The sequence below is a fragment of the Festucalex cinctus genome, chromosome 8, assembly GCF_051991245.1.
Source record: "Festucalex cinctus isolate MCC-2025b chromosome 8, RoL_Fcin_1.0, whole genome shotgun sequence".
Lineage (NCBI taxonomy): Eukaryota > Metazoa > Chordata > Actinopteri > Syngnathiformes > Syngnathidae > Festucalex > Festucalex cinctus.
In genome coordinates, this window is record NC_135418.1 from 407,593 (window position 1) to 426,975 (window position 19,383).

At 45.9% G+C, this 19,383-nt stretch overlaps 1 protein-coding gene across 13 annotated transcripts in view; it reads right to left on the reverse strand.

The window, feature by feature from the left end:
* Nucleotides 1–19,383, reverse strand: part of phf2 (PHD finger protein 2) — a 628,982-nt gene that overhangs the window by 266,104 nt on the left and 343,495 nt on the right. For all 13 annotated transcript variants that reach the window (XR_013284755.1, XM_077530649.1, XM_077530645.1 and 10 more), the window contains one exon: nucleotides 8,568–8,743. Coding sequence is in view for 12 of the 13 variants with exons in the window: in XM_077530649.1 (XP_077386775.1) it covers nucleotides 8,568–8,743 (176 nt within the window). In the remaining variant the exon portion in view is untranslated. The remainder of the gene's footprint in view (nucleotides 1–8,567; nucleotides 8,744–19,383) is intronic.

The window sequence follows — 19,383 nt, forward strand, 5'->3', positions numbered from 1 at the left end:
TCACTCTAACGGTGCCTGTGGTTGGACACATCCCATCGGACTTGTTCTTGACTGAAGACACCGGTGGCCGAAGACTCACCAGGCCATCTCAGCTTGTTACGGTCAACCCTGCCGGTCCCACCAACGATGAAGACATCGTCCGGGTGGACCTGGGGACAGACCAACAACTGGTGATTTATGCCTTGAGTGCGTTGCCTCCAACGCCCTCTAGCATTCCCTCTGGAAACCCAGAGGAACCTCAACCAACCACGACTCCAAATGGGGATCTTCAACCGTACCCAGAGTTCGAGGAGCACCTCCAAGAAGTTCTGCACCGCGCCGACGCGCTCCGGTCCGAACAGGACCGCGAACGGTTGCGCACCGTGTTAATCAAATACACACCGTCTTTTGCCAAGGACTCCTTGGATTGCGGGTTGACGGCACTACATGTAGTCCGCATCCCGACTCAGCCCGGCGCTCCTCCAACTTTCGTGCGCCAGTACAAGATTCCGATAGCTTCTTACGAACCAGTACAGAAGACTATCGACGCCATGCTGGAAAAGGGCATCATTCGCCCCTGTAACAGCACCTATTCGGCTCCATTGTGGCCAGTCTTGAAGCCAAACGGCACATGGAGACCAACCATTGACTATCGCAAGCTGAACCAACAGGTTCCTCTTTCGCGATGGCCCATGACACAACTTGAACAGGAACTTCCCAAGGTTCGAGACGCCAAATTCTTCACCACCATCGATGTGGCTTCGGGGTTCTGGACGATCCCAGTAGACCCCAGGGATCAATACAAGTTGGCATTCACCTTTGGCAACAAACAGTACACTTTCAACCGGTGTCCTTTCGGCTACGCCAACTCGCCAGCCGAATTCAACATCTTCCTCAACAAGGCGTGCCCTGACGCCGCCGCCAGGGGCAACCTCATTTATGTCGATGACATTATGATGAGGAGCTCCTCTTTGGATGACCACTTGATGGAAATCGACCACGTTCTTGGACAGCTGTCTTCTGCAGGCGCCAAACTGTCCCTCCTGAAAGGCCAGTGGTGTCGCACGAAGGTCAACTACGTGGGGATCTTGGTTGGGCCTAACGGGATTGAACCACAATCCAGCCGTATTCAAGGCCTTCTTGACATCAAAACCCCCACCGATGTGTCAAAACTGCGCAGCTTCCTTGGCGTGTGCAACTATTCGCGCCAGTTCATTGAACATTTTGCTGACATAGCACGCCCTCTGACTAACCTGCTGAAGAAAGATACACCCTTCGATTGGGGTGACGAACAAAACAACGCGATGAATATGCTAAAACAAAAGCTGGGCTCCGCCCCCTGTCTCGCGTACCCCGATAGCAACAAGGAATTTTTCTTGGAAGCAGGATTCTCCGACCATTGTTTGAGTGCGGGTCTATACCAAATGTACGACCAGGATAAACGCGTCGTGGCGTACGCCAGTAAAACGTTGAACGGCCCCGAGTTGAAATACTCCGACTGCGAAAAAGCCCTGCTTTCCACAGTATGGGCAATTAAACATTTCTCAAACTACATTGGATGTCAAAAAGTAACGATTGATACTAACCATCATCCGGTTACTTTTCTTAACAACCAACGCATTCGAGACGGTGTCGTAACGAACGCGCGCATTGCCGGCTGGCTTATGGCGTTACAAAGTTACGATGTTCGAGTCCGGTACGCGAAAAACGCAAAGTTACCGCTGGGTACCGATCTAGCAATTTGCCAGAACTGTGTGTCAACTTCCCCGACCCCGCCGACAGACGTCGCCGTGGCACCGATGCCGGAATTCACGCGTCACCGCTATTTTGAGGAACATGTCTGCAAAGACATGCCTACAGCTTACGTGGATGGCTGCTCTTACCACCACCAAACCCAGCTGCAGGCTGGGGTGGGCATCGCTTGGGTCGACGACACACCGTGCAAACCACTGCTATTCCAATTGGGCCCCCACTCTTCTCAATATGCGGAAATCGCTGGCATCCTGATTACACTCAAATTAGCAGTTGAACACGGTGTCACGGTGCTGGTTATCTGCACTGACTCAAACTATGCCCGCCTCGCCTTCACCTGTCATCTACCGGTGTGGCGTCGAAATGGTTTCCTTACGTCAGCGAAGAAACCCGTTAAACACCGCGACCTCATTTTGACATGCGACCATTTGGTTTCCTCCAATGATATGCATGTCTATTGGAAAAAGGTCCGGGGACACTCAAAAGTCCCAGGACCTGACAAACATTTTAACGACCTAACGGACACGTTAGCCAAACAAGGGGCCCTCAACGGGACTCCTTGGACATTTGATACAGCTTGGCTGCCCACCCAGCCCACCCTGGAGGTCCACGTTCTCACGCGCCGCCGCGCTGCGGCCGCCGCTGAGTCTCGCGACGCCCCCACACGGACCCCTACGGGGCCCGTGACGTACGTACCGCCCGTCCGAACCTCCGACTTGGTCGCCCAACAGGCCGGCGACCCCGCGCTTTTCAAAATAATTCAGCACCTTTCTGATCCTGTCGCCAACCCCGTGTCGCCTGACGCGTTGAGTGACGACAGCGACCTCAAAGACTTGCTCTCCGTGCTGCAAAGGCTGCGTCTCGTTAAAGGCCTTCTGGTTTATGACTCCGCGTCTCCGCCTGCCCTGCGGTTGGTGGTTCCACGGAGCCAAAGGGGGGTCTTGCTAACATACGCCCACGACGCGCCTTATGCAGGCCACCGCGGATTCAAGGCCACTGTCACCGCACTACAACAGGTGGCATACTGGCCGCGCATGCATAATGATGTAGCAACCTACATCAAAGGATGCCTGGTTTGCTGCCAGTTTCAGCCAGCAAACCCGAGTCACCGAGCACCACTCCAACAGAAAGGAGTCAACTTCCCATGGTCTGATCTCCAAATTGATTGGGTGGGACCACTGGTCAGATCTCTGAGAGGGAACAAATACTTTCTTACAGTAGTTTGCGCGTTCACCAAGTGGGTAGAATGCCTGCCTGCTCCAAACGACACCGCACACACCACTGCATGCCTGCTGATGAACCACGTGTTCTCCCGTTTTGGGTTGCCCTCACGGGTTAACTCAGACAGGGGAACCCACTTCACAGCCGAGGTGATGCAACAACTTTGGCAAATGCTCGGAATCAAGGCCCAGTTGCATATTAGCCATCACCCGCAGTCATCAGGACAGGTGGAGCGGACTAATCGCACCGTGGTAAATTTGCTGAAAAAGTTTGTTGTTTCCAACCATCGGGACTGGGACACCCGACTCCCACTGATCCTCATGGCAATTCGAGCCACCCCTCACGAATCCACAGGGGTGGCCCCTTTTGAAATGATGACCGGACGGCGAATGACGCTCCCCCTGCACCTGATGTACCAGCCAGGCGAAACAAACCTAGCCACGGCATACACGGCCTCCCAGTACGTGGAGGACTTGCAAGCCCACCTCCGAGCCACGTTTGCATTTGCCCAACAACGGCTTAAGCAAAGTGCAGAAGGTCAGAAAACCTACTACGATAGGAAAGCCTCACAAACCGAGTTTGAAATAGGTGATCGAGTATGGTATTACTTGTTCGCGCAACCAAATGCTAATACTCCGCGTGCCCAGAGGGGCATCGCCCGAAAATTTCTTCCCCGGTGGTCAGGACCACATGAAATCGTCGACAAACTGTCACCCGTCGCCTATCAAATTAGGATGAATAAAGGACGTCAGGGGGACCAACTGAGGTGGGTCCACCGAAACCAGATCAAAAGTCACTGCGGGTTTGAACGTCTGAGAACGCGATCGAGCGAATCTCAGGACCAGCATACGTGCGGAACTGACAAAGGGGGGTCACCAGCCGACTCCGAGTCAGCGACCCAACCGCCACCTTCGACAGACGTGCCAAATTCCGCCGACCGACCTCGCTGACTACGATGTTTGAAAGTATCACACGTGCAAAAGGGGGCTGCACCTACCGAACCCCTCAGTGATACCATACCGAGCGACGCTAATCCGCTTGTCTTTGTTGATTGCGAGAGGTTAGCATACTGTGTTTTGCTACTTATTTGCAGACGCTTGGTGCAACACTTAAGGATACGGTCCTAGCTGTAACACCGATAGCATTATGCAGAACTAGACTAGACAACTACAAAATGATTTGCAACTCAAATTCAAAAGATTATGTACACTCAAGGTGTTATGATACTTATGAATGGTATGCTGCGTGAAATCAGTTTTTGCTAGCCATGAAAAGCTCCCCCGTACTTAAGGCCTTCAAAAGCAGGTCAGAGTACTCTTTTTAAAGCGTTAGTGAGTCTAGCTAATCTAACTAAGCCCCTTTGCCTTCCTTCCCTTAGTCTAGCGCAACTGCCAAGGATACTCTGATTTTTTTTTTTTTTTCCTTCCTTTTGCTCCCTTTTCTCCCCTCCTCCCTTTCTTTCCCTTTTCCCTTCAGTTATTCTTGGATAACGCACGACTTTTTGGGTGTTTAATTACGCCGTAGGAAGACGCGATAGCTAAGTACCTAGCAACGATAGTGTCGCGCTAACCGACCTAAGACCTTTTTTTTTTTGACGAACACCCCCAGGGGTGGAGATTTGCACCGACACGCAGGTGCCTGAGACAACCTCCCCGTCTTTATAAGAGAGTTATGGCCTGAGTATAGTCCCGGGTTTTTGAGTTTTAGAAGGCGACAGCCTCTTTTCTCGTTCTCTCTCTCTTTTCTTTAATTTGCTGTTCGTTTCCCCTAGTTACTCATAATATGATACTAGCCTTATAGCCTTAGGAAAAGTTTTCTTCCTTTTCTTTTGTTTGGAATTTCGCGTCTTGCGTCTTTCCCAGGCCCGCGCCTGTTTTGGGACCCGAGTCCCTCAGTTAGCTGACACAGTACCAAGTTAGACACACTGTTAACTGAATACACATAGAGACACATTGAAAACACACAGACGTACCCTGCATACACATAACCAGGCAGAGGTTAGGGAAAAGTGGCACCAGTGGTATGTCTTGAGTGTTGCAGCAGAGCGTGAGTGGGACTCCGGCCGTCTGACCGTGGCCTGGACCCTGGCCACGCATCATCTGGACCCGCCAACCTGGACATCCTGAAGATTCATCCCGCTTGACGAAGGGGGGTCTGTAACAACTATTGCCTAGGTCCATTCCACCCTCTAATTTTTTTTTGTTTGCTTCTCTTGAAGCAAATTCTCTGCAGTGCATGAATATGCCAATGCCCAGACAGGATCCAGCCTGGTCAGCTCTACAGGTGGTCCTTGCCACCAACAAAACTCTTTTGAAGCCGCTGACCAGGTGACAAAGGAATTTATGCGTCTGCCAAAGGAGTGTATTTCCAGCAGTCTGCTCGGAGCCCGAACAAATGGCTCCAATGGTTTGGAATACACAAATGACCGATCAAAGGAATGTTCATGACTTCTTATCAATCACAAAAGGATACTCTGGCGCCTCGCCCTTCCTGGAACGTCTAGATGGAGCAACAACACCTCCAAGTGGCGAAACTTGGAACTATCCTTAGTGACAATTCACATAAGTAACCGCATTTTACACATTTATATCATGATAATTCTTGACAGACAACTGAACTACGAATGATTCATGTTATATCTTTGTGTGTATGAACATCCTATTTCATGTGTACTCCATAAAGAATGAAAGATAATCAATGTCTCTCAGTTCAGTCAGATTAGACAAGTAGAAGTTACCTCACAAGTTAGTTTATGATGCATTAATTACAATGTGTGTTAAACGGGTTGTGTGGGAAAACTGATTTGCCAGACTGACCAAATTTAATGCCAAATTATTAATCTTTTTAATAATTTTCCTCTGAGAGTCTGCGCGAGCGAACAGAAGGGTGTGCCTTCACCTGCTCGCCCCACCCAGAGACTATAAAAACACGAGCAGACCACTGCCCGTTCTCTCTCTTTTTTTGCCTCTTCTTTGCCCTCCTGCTCTCTTGCCCTGTTCCGGCTCTCACAAGCCTCTTCCAAAAACTCTGGCCCGACTTGCAAGTGGGCCAGCCAGGCTGCTCGAACCCTTTGTCTAAGAAACTTGCAAACCACGTGGCTTTTTCTTTCCTGGCAGGATCCGTTAACGAGATCGGATCCTCGCGCCACGCCACGCCAAAGCAAGTGCAAACTGCAACGCTGACTAAAGACTCTTTTGTTTTTTTTTTAGTTTTTTTTGTTCCACTATCGGTGCTTACCCGCCCGACCTTCGCGGCCCCGGGGTACACTTGCAACGTACCCCGGACTCAAGGTTGCGCACCTCAGCCGCTCAGCACCTCAACTGCTAGTCGGTGGTGCCCCGCCGCGGTGCTAGCTCACCTCCAACGGCTGGCCTTCCCCGTACGCAGGCGCGTGCTGACCGAGCTGCAACACCTGAGCTCGGACAGCTGCCCAGCAGAACCAACCTCGGCGAGGATCAACCTCGCCGGATCGCCGACCAATCAAGGCACGAGCCGCGCAACGACGTCAGGCCCCTGGCGCGGCTCCCTCGCTAACCTGTGGAATAAACCTTTTTTTTTTTCTTGCATTTTTCAACGAACACTGACTATTTTTCCCCCTTGTCAAAAAGGCCGCCACTTCTGTTCGTTGCTACGCAGCTCCAGGTCTCGTAAGTGCGCTTGATTTCTACCTCGGCGTATCCACTGTGTGCCACTTACGTTTGAAACATCACAAATCTGGCAGGTCAAATTTTCTCTTTTCCCTGTTTCTTTATTCATTCGCATTCCTTCCTTATTTTCATTCGCTTTATTTTATTTCTTTTCTTCTGACGGTAGAATAGTTAGATAGGCAGTATTTTGATTCTGTAGTGTAGCAATCGTGAATAAATGCATGTTTTATAAACTTTATTCCGCCTAAGTCATCTGTGTTTCCGAGTGGATTATTATTCTTTTGTTAGTACAACGAACCACTGAATATCGAGTGTGGCGACTTTAGATTATCAATGACTGATGAAAGAAGGATTTTGGTCGTTGTTTGCTCCTGTTAACACGAAGCAAAAACAAACGTGGTGCCCCAGAGGTTATCGAGGTAAATACAATTTACCTCTGTAACGTCCAGATTATTAATTCGTCCAAAAGACGACCCAATTATCGCTACAATAATAATAAAACCATAACTTTAAGTTGTGCGTAAAATAATGACATCCAGTATGATTCCCCCATACAAGTTGCATTGCTCATTTGAGGACTGCTTGTGAAGTTACAATTTTTATATATTCTGATTGCGGCCGACTGATTAATTAGTCCGACATTACAATTATTTTTTTTTAACTTTACAAAATCATCTTGTGGGCCAGATAAAACCACTTTGCGGGCCTGATCCGGCCCGCGGGCCTTATGTTTGACACCACTGGTGTATCCAAATGGTAAAAATAGCAATACAAAGTCAAACTTCTTTTTAACCATTTATTTAGTTTACAGTACCATGTTTTTAAACCACTAAGCAGTGACATGCTTCTGTAAAAGTGCAACGTGCCACAAAACATAACTTACTTTGAACACCAAATAACAAGGAAAACGTCTTCAATAATGACGCACCTGCTGCTCGCCTCTTTTCCACGTGACAATCTATGACTGCTTTTCCCTGACTGCTCACATCCACATCACATCGACAACGTATGCAGAAACCGTGAAACGAATCTCAACTGCTTTTAGCCAGGAAATTGTGCTCTTTCCTCCATTCAATATTAAAAGATGTCCGGCGTTTTGGCATTTTTGATAGCGTTGCCTTTTTGCTGCCTATTTGCTGTTGTCAAAGAAGACGGCAAGGATATGACGTAGTCAGATAGCCACACATGGAGCTTTTACATTTTTTTGAACCAATGATATACGAGATTTTTAACTGAAGCCGCTCTTGGCCAAAAACAGACCAGTTTTGACAAAAGCAAAAGTGGGGTGGGGCTGATGTTGGGTCACATTACTCAAAAAAAACAAAAAAAAACAAAACAGGACAAACCAGTGTCCAGCTTAGGGTTGCGCAGGATACAGGACTGTCTTGCCTAAATCAGGATGGCTGGCCACCCTACTTCAGAGCACTGTGAATTAGCATAGCAATGCTACCAACAATCTACCAATCTAATTAGCATATGAAAAAGATCGCAAAAATGCCTTGTTTACATTTATCGTAGCTATTTTTAGCATTTAGGCTCTATGCCTGTTCTCTGGGACTATTTATATTTGTGGTGCATTTATTTACTTATTTACAATAACTAATGTGCTTTTTTTAAAATTTCTGTTTATTTAGTTTCACTCAACATTGAGCTCATGCTACAGTTGTTCACTGTAAGCTGTCAAGAAGATTGTAATAAAGGAGCAAGATGCTCAGTATCCTTCCTGGCTCATGAATATTGAGTTTGGCTTGCTGTTGACCTGCGGTAACATACACAGAGTATCCAACATGTAGTGATAACAGCACAATCTATATTAAAAACATAAACCTTAAAAACATATTCATTACAGTAGCCTCCTAATGAAGTTAGCAACTCAAGTGTAAAAGTTGCACAGGTTTACAAAGACAGCAAGTAAAGCAGCAGAAAAAAAAAAAAACAACAATACAAAACCAACTGAGGTATGCCTACCTGTTGGTGCTATAGTCTATTCCACCCACTTGCTTGCTGGCCTGCAGTAGGTCAAGAATGCCTGCCACATTGCCACTTTTATTATTTTTTGTGTTTAAGGTGCAGCATTTACCCTCGGTCTTGGTGTTTGTGTCTATATGGAGAGTTTCTTCAGCTGTAGAATCAGCAATCTGATTCTAGAAAAACAAAAACAAATACCAAGTAAACAGACACTCAAAACAAATACTGTGGAACTGTAATTTATAAACTTAATTGGCTCTGTGAGCACGGTTGTAACTTAAGGTCATAAATCGAGGTAATATATCCCATTGAAATGAACGGAAATGCAATTATGCTGGTCCTTGTTTTTTTGTTTTTTTTAAACCAGCATGTGGTTAAAAATAAATATGCAATTCAGAAGTATAAGTACAAGTGAAAATTACGGAGCCCCTCTGGTGCCAGGGTATGATTTTATTTTATTTTGTTTTTGTTTTGCTAATCTATACCCACATTTGACCAAAGACATGCCACAGATGAAATGTTGAACATTGTCTTTAATGTGTCATAAAACACACATTAAGTAAATAAACCCAGGCATCCCATGCAAACCCATTCAGGTTTGAACTTTTTTTGTGCAGGACATGAACAAATAAATCAAAATCAAGCCATTGGCATTTTTTTTTTTTGTCAAATATTTTTATTCGTGTTTTTCATTTTTTAGTGAATACAAACAGGGGGGGATATCACACACAAAACAGGTTGATAAACAAGTTACCATCAGCTTTCGCAAAGCGAGAACAAAAATAAGTCCTACAAATTTCCATCCAAATAAAGTAGACGAAAGATAAATGGTATTTCCCACCAAAACAACACATTCAATCACACATTCACACCATACATTCCAAAACTCAGGGAAAAGAATAAGACAATTAAATAATAAATTGGGGGAAAATAAATAAATAAAATAAAATAATAATAATAATTGAAAAAAGATAACACAAAACAACTCAGCGATTCATTGATTCTCTGCATCATCATGTAAGGTATCTATGTGTAGCAAAAAGGGATGCCAAGTGTTGTGGAAAGCCTGAAGGGAACCTTTGAGGGAGAATCTGATCTTTTCAAGTTTAACACAATGCAAAATTTCGTGAATCCACCTATTATGTGTAGGAGGGGTTGAATGAGTCCATTTTAGGAGAATGAGCCTCCTTGCAAGCAAGGTGGTAAAGGCTATAATGGTTTGTGCAGATTTGAGCCGAGGGAGTGCCGGGGAAATTCCAAAAAGGGCAATGAGTGGGTCAGTGTCCAATGTAATACCCAGGACCTTCCCTATTGTAACGAAAATAGCATGCCAGAAATCATGGAGTTTGGGGCACGACCAAAACATATGCAAGTGATTAGCTGGGGAAAGTTTACACCTGTTACACGAGTCGGATTTATCTGGGAACATTTTTGCTAGCCTAGAATTGGTGAGGTGGCTCCTGTGTAGGATCTTACACTGCAGTAGTCGGTGTCTTGCACAGATCGAGGAAGAGTGCACGAGATTAAGCATCTGATCCCACTGTTTGTCAGAAATTGTAATATTAAGGTCCTGGTCCCAGACGGATCTCAAAGAGTTAAGGAATGTTGGATTTATCTTAAAAATTAAATTATACAATATTGAAGTTATGGATTTTTGCGACGCATTAAGCAAAAGGAGAGAGTCCATCAAGGTCTCAGGGGGGCGATTAGGCAAATGTGGAAATTGGTTTTTGACAAAATGCCGGATCTGGAAATAACTGAATAGACGAGAGCGAGGGAGCCGGAATTTTTCTGAGGTCAATAAATGATGGAAATACACCATCAATATAAATGCTGTCAAGGGTCCGTAGGCCACAGTTTGACCAAGATTCAAAAGCTCAATCGGAGCAAGATGGAAGAAAGAGGTAATTACGGTAAACGGGCGTAAGTCTTGATGAACAGTGTAGGCCAAATTGTCTTCTAAACTGAATCCAAATTTTCACTGTTTCCAAAATGACAGAGTTGTGTGGTGCCCGCTTAAGTGGTAGAGGTAATTGAGATCAAACTATTGACCATAATGCAATTGGTAAGGAGGCTAATTCCATGCTGACCCAAGGAGAATCGTTATCGGAAGAGATTTCAACATTCCAAAACAAGATTTTACTAATATTGCTAGCCCAGTAATATCGACGAAAGTCCGGCAAGGCTAAACCACCAAGAGCTTTGGGAAGCTGAAGAGTCGATCTCTTAATGCGAGCACGTTTATTACACCACAAGAATGAGTTAATTAACTGATCAAGTGTAGAGAAAAAAGATTTACGAATGAGCACGGGAATATGCTCAAACAAATAAAGGAAGCGAGGCAGTACTGTCATCTTAACAAGGTTAAGGCCCAGCAATGAAAAAGGGAGTGTAGCCCACCTGGCAAAGTCTGATTTGCAACGCTCGAGTAACGGTTGAAAATTTTTGGCAAATAATTCTGAGAGTGACTTTGTTACGATAATACCAAGGTACTTCAGTTGAGTCACTTTCTTAAAGGGTAGTATGGAAGAGGGGAGACTCTCTGCATGTAAGTTAATTGGAAAATATTCACTTTTATCAAAGTTAATTTTGTAGCCAGATAATGCATTGAACTGTTCCAAAATATCCAAAATAACAGGAAGGGATGTACCCGGATTCTTTACATAAAGGAGGAGATCGTCCGCGAATAAAGATAATTTATTAGTAAGGCCAAATCGAGAGATCCCTTCAAATTTATTTTCACCACGGAGCCACAGTGCTAAGGGCTCTACGGCAAGTGCGAACAAGAGCGGAGAGAGAGGGCATCCCTGACGGGTGCCACGAGATAAAGGAAACAAATCAGACTTCTCGCCGTTTATACTAATACGAGCTACAGGGGATGTGTAAAGAAGTTTAATCCACAAAATAAATTTCGGATCAAAACCAAATTTTCCCAAAATAAAAAAAAGGCAGCTCCACTCCACACGATCAAAAGCCTTCTCTGCATCTAACGAAAGCACAATTTCAGCAGGTTTAGAGTCTGAAGAAGAGCAAATGATATTCAATAGACGCCTGGTATTGTTAAAAGATTGTCGACCTGCAATGAAACCGGTCTGGTCCGGGCTAATTAGTGTGGGAATGACCTTCTGGAATCGGATAGCTAGTACTTTAGACAGAATTTTAAAATCCACATTTAGGAGAGAAATTGGTCTATAACTACTACACAGTAAGGGATCTTTTTCCTTCTTAAGCAATAGGGTTATCGATGCTTCGGAAAATGTAGGAGGTAATTGACCGCTATGTAATGCATCGTTAAACACCCTTGCCAGAATGGGTGCTAGAATATCAGAATAGGTTTTAAAAAATTCTGCGGAGTAGCCGTCTGGCCCAGGAGCTTTAGAACTTTGTAAGGAACTTATGGCTTCCCGAATCTCTGCGACTGTTATTGCGACTCCCAGACTACCAAAAGTGTCTAAATCTACTTGAGGATAAATTAAGCGGTCAAGAGGATTGGGCACTGGCCATTCACAGGGGAAAATCTTGGAAGAATAATGTGTGGAGTAATAATCGGAGAAAGTATTACAAATATCCTTGGGGTCTGTCAAAACCTGCCCAGTTGGAGTTGATATCCTAGGAATAAGCCTAGAGGCGCTTACCGCTTGGGCCTGGTACGCCAATAATTTACCTGGTTTGTCACCATGTTCAAAAAAACGCTGCCTTGGTTACAAAAGTTGAACCTCAACTTTGCCAGTCAACAACAAATCATATTGAGATTGTAATTGCAACCTTTTTTTGTATAACCCGGGTGAGGGGTTAGTAGACATCTAAAACACGAATTTCTTCTGCAAGATACCCTAATTTAGCAAGCTCCGTCTTTTTATAATAAGAAACAAATGAGATAACCTGACCACGAATATAAGCCTTAAAAGAGTCCCACAGTATATTGCTACTAACATCGGGCCTATCATTAATTTAAAAAAAGAAGTTAATTTAATCAGTAAGAAAATCTTTAAATTTAGCTTCAGAAAGCAACTGGGAATTAAATTTCCAAAATTTATGGGCTGGTCTGCAAAGTGAAAAATTAATATCAATCGATGTTGGAGCGTGATCCGAGATAACTACAGAATGATATTTACAAGTAGTAATACTGTGTAACAATTCATCATCCACAAGGAAAAAATCTATTCGAGAAAAACTGTGATGTACATGAGAAAAGAACGAAAATGTCTTATCAGAGGGGAACTTTGTTCTCCAAGGGTCAGACAATCCCAATTGGTCTGCATGGAATTTCAGGGCAGTGGCTGATTTAGACAGAATTGTGGGTCTGGTGGATGATCTATCGAGTACAGTGTCCTGTACTAAATTAAAGTCACCCCCGATAATGAGAAGGTGGTCTGCAAGATTAGGTAAAGAGGAAAAAAAACTGGTTATGAATTTATTATCGTCCCATGTAGGGGCATAAACTGAGGCCAGAACCACAGAGATATTCATCAGTTTGCCGGAAACTATGACAAAGCGTCCATTGGGATCACTTATAGAGACAGAAGGTTCAAAGGAAATACCCTTGCGTATGACAATGGCAGCACCTCTGACCCTCTCAGTAATCCCTGAGTGAAATAAGTGGCCCATCCAAGAACGTTTCATGCGAAAAATTTCAGAATTGCGGAGGTGGGTTTCCTGCAAAAAGCACAGATCTCCCCCAAGGTGTTGTAGGTGTGACAATACCTTGTTAGACTTGATAATATTATTCATTCCCTTGACATTCCACGAGACAAAGCGTAGGTTGCCATTGGCATTTTTGACGTGAACATATTGTAGCACAGCTTGGATGCTCTGTACTGTATTTAGCGACGCAGACCCAAGCTACTGTGGGATCTGACTTTTGGTGCTGTCTCTTGAACTATTGACCTATTCTAGGCCAAATGTTCAAGTGAAACCCTTTTTATGCTAAACAACTTTATGATTGCTACTTGTGTTTAAATAGCTTAAGGAAATTAAATGCCAGTGTATCCTGACTTGTCACAAAGGGAATCATGTATTTGTTACCCTATAATCATTTATTTTACTTAATTTTGTAACTCTAAGGTGCCAGCTGAAAATACAAGAGATCACATATGCTCAATCATTTAGAACCAGTGTGAAGCGATCCACAGCTGCCAGGCGTCTCTATGTTTGTAAAAGAACGGTAAAGGTGTCAAAAACTTGCAAGTTTACTGCTATCAACTGTTTGGAAAAACTGCTCCTTCACGCTTGAGGGCTAATAAACGAAATGATATCCTGAAAATTTACAACTGTCAGCTGACGGGAAGATGCTCAGAACAAGGATCTCATTACTTTACAACTGTCAGCTGACGGGAAGATGCTCAGAGCAAGGACCTTATTATTTTACAACTGTCAGCTGACGGGAAGATGCTCAGAGCAAGGATCTCATTACTTTGATGTCTGCAAAAGGTTAGTTCTAGCAAATGTATTAGATCATACAATGTAAATGAGAGGTCGCCTTATTTTTTATGTATGAATAAGTCCTTTTGATACCAGTAAAAACCTGTTACTACTTCTGGTCTCAAGAATGGGGGGGAGACGTATAATCTGCTGACCACTTTATAACAATTGGATACCAGTAGAAGTCACAAAACTAAGCTCGCACTACCCCCTAGTGGTCGAAAGCAGATACTATTAGCATTCAGTAAACTGCATCTCATAATAAGTGGGTTTGGCCGAGGCTTTACCTTACCAATAAGATCTAAGCGTGAAGTGGGCAGGCAGGTTTGATAGCCAATCAGGAAAAGAGGTTGTACCATGGATGATGCTTTATAAACTGTTGCATTTCCTGAGATTGTCAGATTTTTTCCATTTGCGCAAATTGAATGGTCTCAGTGTGCTTTTGCCAATAAAGCCGCTTTTTGTTCAGCTTGACTTTGGACTCCTGCCTGTTTTTGTTCTGACTTGCTTTTACTTCCAACTCACAACGCCAAAGGTGGACCTGGTGCATCAGCCTGCCAACAGGTGTTGGAACAGGTGACGCTGCGGCCAGCCTTTCCGGCTCCGGCCTGGCCCGAGAGCTGACATTTTGGTGCCGTGACGACCGGATTTGGACAAAGTTCTGGGAAAAAACGGACAGCGTGTCACGCCAAATCGGTGCGTTACTTCCAGACAAGGCCTACAAAAATTAAGGTAAGCAGACCTTTTATTCTGCTCAATTATTAAAGTCTGGAAACTAACTGCCTGATCACGGCGTGTCTAGCTGTCTGACATATGCCCAGGTCTATTTCGAATTTAGTCAAAAGTAAATTGTAAATTGTAGGAGCTCAAGTCAACCTGACCACGTGCATGTTGTATGTTTGTCTTGTTGTGTGAAAAACGGCCAAAGTATCAAGTAGAAAGTATATCGCTAGCTCTAAGGTGAGCTGCAGCTGTGTGAACCCCAAGGAGGGGAAGTCCAGGATGGACCTTTTTTTTTTGGATGTGAAGGCCTAAAGGTTAGGGTAGAAGTGTTGTTTGCTCTAAGGTGAGCCACAACTTTGTTGTTTTAAATCCCAGGGCGGGTCGTCCGAGGTGGACGTTGTTGAAAGGCCTGAGAGGGGCCAGGAAAAAGTTGTATTGTTAAATTTGTAAGTCCGAGATTGACCCATTGTGATGTGCATTTGACTGGTAACTGAGTACCTACTTGGGTTAAGGTGACCCTATTTTTCGGCCTCAGGGCAGGTTGAGAAGTATTGTGCTAAGTGTGTGAAATCCTGGTGGGCTTCTAGGTCGAGGAAGACCTTATTTTTTGTGTGTGTGTGTCTAAGAGCCTCGGAGTAGGCTAAAGAAATTGTATTGAGCCAAGTGATTGCAGTGTCCCCAGCCAGGAAGGTTTTGGGTCATTAAGATCACTGTGTTTCTGTCTATAACGCCTCAAGAGGTGGCTAGTTCAAGAGGAACTATTGTTGTAGTATCTTTTGGTCTGTGACAGGCAAATTGTGTTAAAAAACGGTGGACCGCTGGTAGGCGGCGGACTTGTGGATAAAAGCGGATTGCTAGCAGGAAAAGCATAACTGAAAGTTGTTTTTTAAGAGTCCAGAAGGGATAATCAAGAAAAAGTTGTTAACTGGAAGAAGGTTGCGTAGTGTTGTCTAGTGGCGTTTGAGCAAAGTTGGATGAAAGTGTGCAGAGGAGTGAGAAGGTCAATGGTTGACGCCTGTGTGCTAGCCAGGTTGGCGAAAGACAAAGGAAGGTTTTCTGAGAAGCTGATATTAAGTAGGTAATGATAGGGAAGTATTGTGGGATGGTGGAAATAGTGTTGGAAAGATTTGTGAATCGCATTGTGAATTATTCTGTGGGTTGCATTGTAAACTGTATGGAAAATTAAGAAATAAAATTGTCGAGCCTGCAGTGGGAGGGATAGAAAGGAAGGAGAGTGCAGAAAGCAATACAGAGACATAATGTTAGCAGAGTGCCTTAGAGAACAAGGGCACATTACACGTGCAAATGAGGGCCCTTGACGGCAAGACGGGAGTTGGACCTGCACCCTGTGCCCACTCCAGAAGGAGGCCAGCATCCACGCCAGAACCCACCGCCCGCTTCCTACACCGCTCCCACGCCCAACCAGGAGGCACTGGTGGACATCCCTGAGACATTTGATCCTCCCCACTACACCAGCCAGTGGAGCACTGAAAGGCCGCTGCAAGGGGCGGACTATGAAAACACTCCAAGATCACCATTTCCTGGCAGGAATACAGCCAGGCCACATGGGCATGGCGGGATACTGCGCAGCGGAAGGGCATACCACCCAAGCAGCGAGCAGGGAGACCCTCACGGTGCCAGCGTCTCCCAGTGCCCACTGGTCACCAGAAGTTATGGAAAGCGCCACTATGTGCCTTGGTCCTTCTGCGACATGATAGGCCTAGCTGACAGGCTGCCTGATTTAACGAACGGGGCTAACAAATGGATCACCGCCCTGGAAGAAAGCACAGCCGGAGTCACGCTGGCCTTGGGAGACATCAAAGCGCTGTTGATGCACCTGGTCGGAAAACATGCAGCGGAAGAGATCCTGGAGAGAGCTGGACTGGATGTGCTGCTGATGGGGAACCAGGCTGATCATGTTGGCTTTAATGGACACCGTGGTGATGTGTGGAAGCAGCTGCGACAATATTATCCAGAAAAAATGGACCCAGCCAAACTGGAGGGCGAGACGTTGAAAGAGGATGAATGCCCCATAAAGTTCCTTCACTCTTTCCAGCGGAAGTGGAGAGAGGAAACAGGCAGCGCCTGGAACTCCAACAGCACCACTGAGAGCCTGTTCAAAGTCATGGTGAAAAAATCAATGCCTGATGAGGTTCAAGGCCGGCTGGACAATGTGGTGGGACTCATGAAAATGGACTGGCCTCTATTCCAAGAGCACCTGGTGCACCATGTGGAGGCCCTGCGGAAAGAAAAACAAAAGGAAGAAGAGGCACATCGTCAGATGAACGCCAAGCTCACCTACTTGCAGCTGACTGAGCTGAGACAAAAGAAGGACAAAGTCAGGACTCAAGCTCCTCTAGTAACGGTGAGAGGTCCCCCGACCCCTGAGCCTCCGGCTCCAACTGTGGCCCAAAATGTGGCCTCCTGCCCCCAGGTGCCCCAAGTAACGGCCTCCATGCCCCAGACGACTGCCTTCACAACACAAGCGCCTGCACCTGTGCCAGCTGCTGTCCTGCCAATCCTCCCACTGGGAGGACCCCTGCTGACTCAGCCTAATGTGCCGCAGACCCTAAACCTTCCCATGCATCCTTCAGTGCCAACTGAAATCCACGTGAACTATAATGAGTCAAGGGATGGAAGAAGCCCGCCTACAAGGGAGACTCACAACCATGGAAGCCGGCGGACACCTGGTCGTGGAAATGCGGGCCAGCAGAGTGTTCCAGCAGGTCACCACAGGGGACCACCGACCTCATTTGCTGACCCCAGGCGCAACGTGGCTCATCGAGGACCAGCACCCCGGGGCACTTCATCCCAGAACCGCTCCCAGGGAAACGAATGCTGGGGCTGCGGCGAGCCAGGCCACCTCAGACGCGACTGTCCCACCAACCCCTGGACGGATCTCAGGGATCCACAATAGGGGGGCCCGGAGAAGCCTGGGGGAGAAATCATCATGGCGCCAGCAGTGACAACGCAACCACAAGATGAGCCCACTGTCCCTGTTGTCATTGAAGGATCAGAGCATGACTTCATGGTGGATACAGGGGCTACCTATTCCTGCGTGGGCTCTGGATTAAAACTCCCCCTATCTGGCTCATCGATTAAGACAATAGGTTTCTCTGGGAAAACACAGCTCATGCCCCTCACTCAACCAATTCCAATGTTGATATCAGGAAGAAAGGTAGTGGCGCTGCTCCTCATCTCTGACCAAACGCCTATCAACCTACTTGGACGAGACATTCTCTGTGCACTAAATTCCAACATCATGTGCACACCAGATGGCATCTGGGTCGAGCTGCCACCAAAAGACTCGCTACCAGCCACCACCCTGATGCCACTCCAGACCCCACGAGAAAAACAGCATTATGCCACTGTATACTCTCTGTTGCTCGTGAAGACTGCACCACTCCTGTCGGACTGGAAATCATGGACTGAATGGATACAAAAAATACTGCCCCATGCAAGGAAGCCATCAATGCCTGAACACTGTACACTCTTCTTTGACGAATTGCAAAACCACAAAGACTATGAGATTTGCTGGAAGGAAATTATGGACAATAATTGCTTCTATGTGCACATAGTCAACATTTATGTAGGACCCCAAGGGGCAGCCGCAGCAATTACACTTCCATTAAGAGCAGCCATATGGTTTCAAGTGCCAAATTCAACACCACACATGACACTTTGTCGAAAAGGGACACAAATCATGGGAGCTTGGCCCCATGGTGAAAGCAGCATTACAAGTTTTTGCATGGCAACATACTGACAATTCGCGCGTCCATATTTCACCCGATAGACAATTTATCAAAATTTCATTTTTTGCTGTCAGTGAAGGCCGCGCTGTGACCACATTGGTACACAGGCCAGCCTTTGTGCAAGCCTCACTGTCAGCAGAACATGAAAGCCTGCTTGGCCAGATACCCTCGCGATTGTGGTCACAACATAAGACAGATATAGGCTTTGTTAAGTCAGCACAGCCAGTTGTTATCAAATTAAAACCAAACGTGACACTGCCCAATAAAAGCCAGTATCCCCTGAAGCCACAAGCAGCCATAGGGATCAAGCCCACTATTGAAGGATTGATAGCAGCAGGGGTCCTGGTCAAAACACAGAGCCCATGTAACACCCCAATTTACCCGGTTCCTAAGCCACGCTCACCTGATTACAGACTCGTGCATGATTTACGACCCATTAATGCCATAGTGGATGCTGAGACTCCCGTGGTGCCGGACCCCCACACCTTGCTTTCTAACATCCCACCTGAATCACTCTGGTATACAGTGATTGATTTGTGTTCAGCATTTTTCAGCGTTCCAGTACACCCAACATCACAATACTTGTTTGCATTCACTTATGAAGGGCAGCAATACACCTACACACGCCTACCACAGGGCTATATTGACAGCCCCACAATCTTCAACAGGGTCCTGTCAGAGGATTTAGGTCACCTGGATGTGAGCAGCACTGTCATCCAGTATATGGATGACATTTTGGTTGCCAGTCCGACAAAAGAATATTGCGAGCGTGATTCATTTACTGTCCTCTTAGCACTTGAAAAGGGAGGGCACAAAGTTAGCAGAGACAAGTTGCAGTTCTGTCAAAAGGAGGTAGACTACTTGGGGAGGAGGCTATGTGGTAACTTGCGAAAAATATCTGCTACTCACCTAGAGGCAAT